At 37.2% G+C, this 7,500-nt stretch overlaps 1 protein-coding gene across 1 annotated transcript in view; it reads right to left on the bottom strand.

The window, feature by feature from the left end:
• Positions 1-4,500, bottom strand: part of LOC113818252 (phosphatidylinositol 4,5-bisphosphate 3-kinase catalytic subunit alpha isoform) — a 21,807-nt gene extending 17,307 nt beyond the window's left edge. Inside the window, 9 exon segments of the mRNA XM_070130508.1 lie at positions 3,145-3,186; positions 3,189-3,277; positions 3,546-3,630; positions 3,793-3,910; positions 3,912-3,932; positions 3,934-3,975; positions 3,977-4,023; positions 4,402-4,477; positions 4,480-4,500. Coding sequence (XP_069986609.1) covers positions 3,145-3,186; positions 3,189-3,277; positions 3,546-3,630; positions 3,793-3,910; positions 3,912-3,932; positions 3,934-3,975; positions 3,977-4,023; positions 4,402-4,477; positions 4,480-4,500 — 541 coding nt within the window.
• Positions 4,501-7,500: the final 3,000 nt, after the last annotated feature.

Raw genomic sequence — 7,500 nt, 5'->3', positions numbered from 1 at the left:
ATGTGAAGAAAAATCTTCCACTTGGCTATCTACTCATGAGGCTTTCCAATATGCATTAAGGGGACCGTCCCTGAGAATGGCCACCTTTCCCTACTCTATACATCATAAAAAAATATCCAGGTTAGAGATAACTGATTGATTCTTTTGCATGCTATAGGAGCAAGAGAATTGCGCTTCGTTATATATATAAATTTCTAACTTTGCTCCCCCATTGGAGAGGCACCCCCAAAAGTTGAAAAAAATGGCTATTTTTTTTTGGTATGTCTTCAGTACATCCCAACTATCAGAGCTCTTTACAGAATATTCCCCCCAAAAATGCTAGTGTTAGATCCAACTCTAGCCTATAGCCATGTACAAAGGCCGATTTTTGAATTTCCTTTTTTTTTTTTGAGCGGGGGACAGCTTGAGCATAGAGAACTATTTTTGAATGCGTTTTTCAGCATTAAAATATTATTATTTTTTGATTAAGGCAAAAATTCAAAAAATCGGCCTTTTACATGGCTATGGGACGCCATGAGGCTCTAGTGAAAGCAACAAACTGCATTTGGATCACATGAAAATTACGTGAGTTGGGAAGTAATCAGAGATTCATAAAAAAAATATAGCCGAGCTACAGTGAGCGTTTTTGTATTTTGGCACCTTGCCAAAGTTCGTTATCTCTGTTATTTTTTCTCTGAATCTAATGATATTACATATCAAAAAAACGCTTATTTAGTGTACTTTGCAATGCAATGATTGCACCAAGTCAATAGGAATTTTCATGTTCCAATAGGGACGCTATTCTGTAAAGGTATGTCCCTTTTTTTTTTTTTTTTTTTTTTTTTCGTTGTTCATTAAAGTTGATATTTTCGTGTGAAAAGCTTAATAAATGCATTTTACCATAGAGAACCCAACTAATCTAAACCCAGATAAAAACCTTTTTTTAAAAAAAATATTTTTTTATTTTTATTTTTTTTTCCATTTTATTTATTTATTTTTTTTTTTTTTGAAGAAGAAATGGGGAACTGTGGATGGCAACATTAGTACAAAATCATTCTAATTACAAAGTCCTGGCATGAATACAACATGGTGGTTCAATTTTGAGAATTTCAAAAGCATATGAATTTAGTACATTGAATTCGAGAACTTACGTAAAGTCGTTGAATATTCCCCCATGCCTCTCACACAGGGGGGGAGGGGGAGATGGTCACCTGGGTGTTTATAATTTTCGAGGAGGATCATATGTACGTGAGACGCACGCACCTTTATAAAGTTAAAAAAGAATTAATCATCATCATTTAGTAGGCCTACATTGACTTTTCATATCTAAATAATAAAATTTATTAGTTATCCCTCTCATACCCATTTTCTTTGATAATTGTCAATATTAGCAGATTGCAAGGGAGAACAAGTGTAAAGTTTATGATTAGCCATTTGCACCCACATTATCTTTACTAAGAAGTGCATAAAATCATGCAAGCTTTACGCCTATGTGTTGTTGAGATATTTGCCAATTTATGGTGCCTAAGACTTACGGTAACGTCATTCCAAACATATTCATTTTTATCGGGGAACGCACGAAACGGATGCGATAGCTTTTTGGCAGCACGCCAGACGAAGACTCACGCATACAACCGAGCTCAAAATTCCATATAGTTTTTATTTCTAGAGCAGGTATTACTGAGTACTATCATCTTCAACATGAAATAATGCTGTATCTCAACTATACATCCGAAGTTTAAAAATCCGACATTTAGGTAACATTCGTATTGAATTGGTCTTTACAACGGTAACTGCCAATTTCAAAATCAATTCAAATTGCCCCCTGCTGTAGATGTACCGGACCGTTGAGCTTAAATGTAACGGAAATATTTCAATCCTTCCTTATAAGGCTATTTTTAAACATTAGTGCTTCGTATGTGATATCACGAATATATTACCACGTAAATCTAAAACATATTACCACTAGGGAGTCTCGATCAAAGCATATTTCGTGTGTAAAAGGACACAAAACATACATTTTTTTTTAGATATATTTCACAAAATATTTCGTCATAAATCACGGTGATATAATGTTTTTCCTGATATTGGTATAAAAGTGTTCGCCTTGAACATTTCACGAACTCATATCTATAATGCGCAATGTCATAATTAAATGCCTTGTATGCCACCGATTGCCGCAAGCAAAAGTCCACATATAGGTGTACCTGGGCGCTCAATGGCGACGTACCTCTCCGGGTGCTGAGGGACTCGCACGCCCGGCTGCAAGACAACTTGAGCCATAGCAGGCGAGTTAATACTTGTTTGGTAGTTTCCTCATCCATGTACCTATACTATACGCTAACTATCTTAATTTAACCCCCTCCCTCCCCCTCTCTCAAGGGACCAGTCCCCTTAAGGCAATCACATTCTTTGAGTGAAGGCATTCAAAACACACCACTCAGGAGGCTCATAACTAAAGCATAGCTTTTCACACAATATTCTTCTCTCTCTTATTATCATTTTTATGTGCTTCTCCCTTCATCTCTAGAATGACTGGAAATCTACAAAACCTCCAACAGATTCAGATCTTTCTGCGCTTTTTTTCATACTTTTTTCAGGCTTCAGGGTCAACACTGAGTGAGAATACCTTGCTGGTGGGAAAACAATTACCACCTGTACACCAACCCAAGATTTTGTAAGTGAAAGTTTAATCAACCAAAAATGTGTATCTGTAAGATTACAAGAACACTATAATTCAGCATAACATTCTTGATATAGTAACTTCAGACAGAATTTTTATGAAGAGACCATTATTGGTGTACATATGATCTTTTACAACTTTGGCTTAAATATACGTTGGTGTAACTTTGAATATCTTGCGGAGGCTGTCTGAAATTCAACTCCACTGCATGATGCTGATGATATATTCTAGTATGCTATGAAACTCATATTGATAACTTAAAGGTCAACATAAAGGTCCCTATAATGCCTATGAATATAACCACCATTCTCAGTGACAAGTTCTAAATGTTTACAAAGACATATACATCTACTATATATGTACTCCAATACACATAAATCCAACCTCCACTCCAACCAACAAACCCGAGATCCCATACACAATAAAAAATAAAAAAAATAATTAAGAAAACAAAATCTAAAAAACTTCAAAACACAGTGTACCTTCATCTAAGTGTTTCTCAATGGACCTAAGAGTAGGTGTGGTGTGGGTTCCAGCTCAGGTGGGTGTTGGTAACATGCTAATGACTCAAGGCCACACAGCTGCCTCACCTTCACACAGCTTCACACTCACCACCTGCAGAGGGGTTGTCGCTCGATTAGTGGGTTGAAAGTAAGCTTTAGTGGTCTCCATTCGCATGCACTCAGCCAGATTAAGGATTACTTCAGAAAGTAGCAGCAGTTGGTAATTATGACTGATTTTAAAGAGCATCATTAAATAATGATAAGTATGTCCTTAGTGATGCAAAATGTATATAGAAATATATACATGAGATCTGTTTCATGTGAAAAAGAACAAGAAGGGAAAGTTAAATTATGGGATTAATCCCAACAAAGTCTCTCACACCTCTATGATATTCCTCCTAAACTCCTGCAACTGCAGCTGTTTAGCATCATCAAGATCATGAACAGAACGCCCAATGGCCAAGCCTAGAAGAAAGTAGTATTATCATTAAACTTATGAAGATATTATCATCATCACAGTATCACCAGCAATCATGGACTAATAAGCATACAAGGTACAATAATCATCATTTCAGACATTCAGCAAAATGAAACAAACTAAGATAGATTCAAATTCCCAGCAAATACTCACTGATCTCTCATAGTTGAGGACCCTTCTCCTCCTTACTTCCACTGAGGCTCCACTACCTTGAGGATTGGAGAGAAAGAGGCGCAGGTCACAAAGCCGCTTGGTCTCATCCCAAAAGCTCCTCCTGCTCTGCATCCTGGAGTTACACCCACCTGAGCAACGTACTCCTCAGGCTGACCCATGCACGCGGTACAAAAGGGTGTACTTTTTGGCCTCCTGCCAAATCTCAACTGCAATGTATGACAGCATTTTTTATTTCTTATGAATGGGGGGGGGGGTTAGGGGTTAAGAACCAGATTATTGCAGATCAAAAAGTTTTCTCTATTAATATCTAATATTCAACACACACACACACACACACACACACACACACACACACACACACACACACACACACACACACACACATACACATACACATACACATACACACATACACATACACATACACATGCACATGCACATGCACATGCACATACACAGAGAAACACATACACAAACACACACACACACACACACACACACACACACACACACACACACACACACACACACACACACACACAAACACACACACACACACACACATATATATACAAGACACTCACCCTTGAGCTTGCTAAGGGTGATCTCCATATGGCAGGTGAGCAGAGGCACAATGATGCTGTTTGGCAGGAGGCAGGTCGGAGGATGATGCATGGGGACATCTGCGGGCAACCCCACAGCTCACTGCATGAGGGAGATTGGCATGGTGGCTCCACCTGTAAGGGGATTTCCCTTCTTACGCTCTCGCATGGTGTACAACTTCCAGGGTCATATCTGAAATGAAGGCATGAGATCAGACTTGTATATCATGTGTGGACAATTTTCCCCTCTTTTCATTTCTTTATCATTTCCTCATTAGCAGCATCTTTTTTATCACCTCTTTTTTTGTCCCTGATATTCTGTCCAATCATTACTAATGTCTCAACATGGTATATATATTATCACTGTACACAGATAAAGAGAGAAAGCTTGTTCAGGCTAACCTACAATCTGAAATTTCTATTTAACTTCTCAAAATGCTGAGTACACAATAGAATAAAGGCCACATCACATATGAGGCCCAACAATATTGGTATCATTGGATTTCTCTCACTACTATCCATATGAGCCTATAATAGAGTAGGAATTATTCATGGAAACCCATAATACTCCTTAAAATGGGTGCTGATGATAATAGGGGAGTGGCACTAATACTGGTATGGGAACTCTTTAGATGTTATATCAAAAATAGGTACTAAATTAATTTTGGCATTCCTTACTAAGTAAAGATTACTGATTAAAGATCATCTTGGATTCTAAGGTCGAAAATTAATTAACAAAATCAAAATAAAAAAAATCTATTGCCCCATTGAGGTCAGTGGATTCTTAACTTTTCCTCTATCATGTATGTCCCCTGTAAGGCATGGTTCAAGGAGGCTTTGTCCATCTAGGACCTGGACTTGTGTCCAAGTGCCTAGCCAGGCATAGCATTTCCACCTGCAAAAAGCATCAGCCATACCAGACCACACACATGCCACTCCACTTGGATGGTAACACTATGCATAGTACTTCTCGTTTGTGCAACATGAAGCACAAGGACTTATTCCCTATTTTCACTGTAGTTTTGTGTTTAATGGCGTAAGATTCTCTGTTTCAAATTGGCCTAGGTCAAGTTATTGCTGGTTATGCTCAACCCCACAGATTTCTCACCAAAGTGAAGCTTAGATACCCACATCCACAATGAGACCTGTGCATACACACAAGGCCAGTAGTGCCACACCTTTAGCTGGATATACTTCATCATCTCAAAAACCAGAGCATGTAAGCATAAAGAGTACACTGCAGGGCTGTCTGGAAAGTCCCCTCACATGTAAGAATTTTACTCAGAGGGGTAATCCTTTTACTCAGAAAAAATATGAATGAGAATAGAACATCTCACATTACGCAAATGTATCTGACCAGTTTTGATTATACATTCATCAGAAATACATGGTATGGCAAAGACATAATCAATACTGGTAAAATACATCTCTTGCACTGTGAAGATTTTTATTCTCATTCATACATTTTCTACATTTTCCACTAGGCATATAACTTTATTCCTGGCAAAAAATTACACTAATAACCTATTTAATGATTAAATTTTTGGCTTGAACTCAGGCATCAACCATATGCTAATGCTGTATGTGGTTTTGGACCTTTCTCTTTGAGAAAAACCTAAATGGCACAAAAAGGAGTTTAAACTACCATACATTCTCATGCAGCTTTCCAAAATTAAGACCTTTGTAACATAAATATGGTAGTAATGTCTTCAAATCCAATCTACTAGAAATATGTTGTGGTCTCTGATAGCAGGCTTAAATGGCAAAGATTGTGCTTGTACTCATTCATTAATTGACAAAAAAATCAGTAAAGAATGTCTACTTTTGTAAGACATGGTGATTTGTTGACCTATGATGACATGCTAACAGACAAGCAGGCTACAAAGATTAGCAAGAGGCCTGGAGATGCATATGGTACTTTCTAAACATCTGAATAACTTGGAGCCATACTTATACATTCAGATCTGTCTGAACAGACTGACCAGAACCTACTGATGTTCTGGGGAAAAAGAAAAAACTCAAATATACACTATATTCTGATCAGACAAAGGAAGCTTGTAGATATCCCTGGTAATTTTTCTTCAAACAAAGAATATTTGAACGTTTGCCCAGAATATATGTGGTAGAAGTACGCAGGCCTTTGCTAGAGCTTTCAGGCTTGAGAGATTACAGCAACCATTTGACTCTGCACCAATAAAAGTGGCACTTTAGATTTGTAGGCCTTAGGTGCCTGCAGGTTTTTGCACCAAAAGGAGCGTCACATAAGGAGTGCAACAAACCAGCTGCAAACTACTATCCAACAGAATTTCATTCTAACTAATGCTTTATAATAACTACTCTAACAAGCTTGAAATACCATCTTTTATTTTTTTCAAATTTACCTTTATTTACAAAGATTTTTCAACCAGTTCAATTGAAAAATACAAGGAAAATCACAGCATAACAAGCACTTTATCATAACTCCTACACCAACCAGGACAATCATGCATGGGACTATTGAGAATCTAATGGCACATGTCACTGTACATCCTGGTATTCTTCTCTAGGAGTTCATTACAATAATGCCTTTTCTTATTTTTTTTGGTTTTGTATCTTAAAGATGAATTGTTGCACTTTAATCTAGCATACTTGAAAAAGGATGCTAGAAATAAAATCAAAGCTTTAAAGAATTTCAAGGCAGCATTGCCACTATATGTTTAGTTACAGCCGGTTGGTATGCAGCACTTGTTCTGACAGAATATTCCCCCAAATTTGGTATATATAATTTAATTTCACACAACCATATGGTACATGGAAAACCTTGCCTGTATGGGTTAAAATGACAATACCTTATAGCATTACTACAGTATTTCCTCTGCAAGTTAGAAAATGTGAAATTCATGCAACATGTAATACTTTAGGCATACTCTTTGCATATTGATCATAATAAAGGAAAATCAAAATGGCACTCATAAAGAAAGAGGAAAAAAGATACACTCACTAATACATGAAATATTCTGTGCAAGCAAGAGCAGATCAGAAATAAAGCAAATAGGTCATAACAAATACTGCATTCACCCATAGTGGTTGGGTGTGGGTCTA

This window comes from Penaeus vannamei, chromosome 15, assembly GCF_042767895.1.
Source record: "Penaeus vannamei isolate JL-2024 chromosome 15, ASM4276789v1, whole genome shotgun sequence".
NCBI classification, from domain to species: domain Eukaryota; kingdom Metazoa; phylum Arthropoda; class Malacostraca; order Decapoda; family Penaeidae; genus Penaeus; species Penaeus vannamei.
The sequence above is the reverse complement of the archived record's forward strand: the minus strand, read 5'-3'. Positions and strand labels throughout refer to the sequence as shown.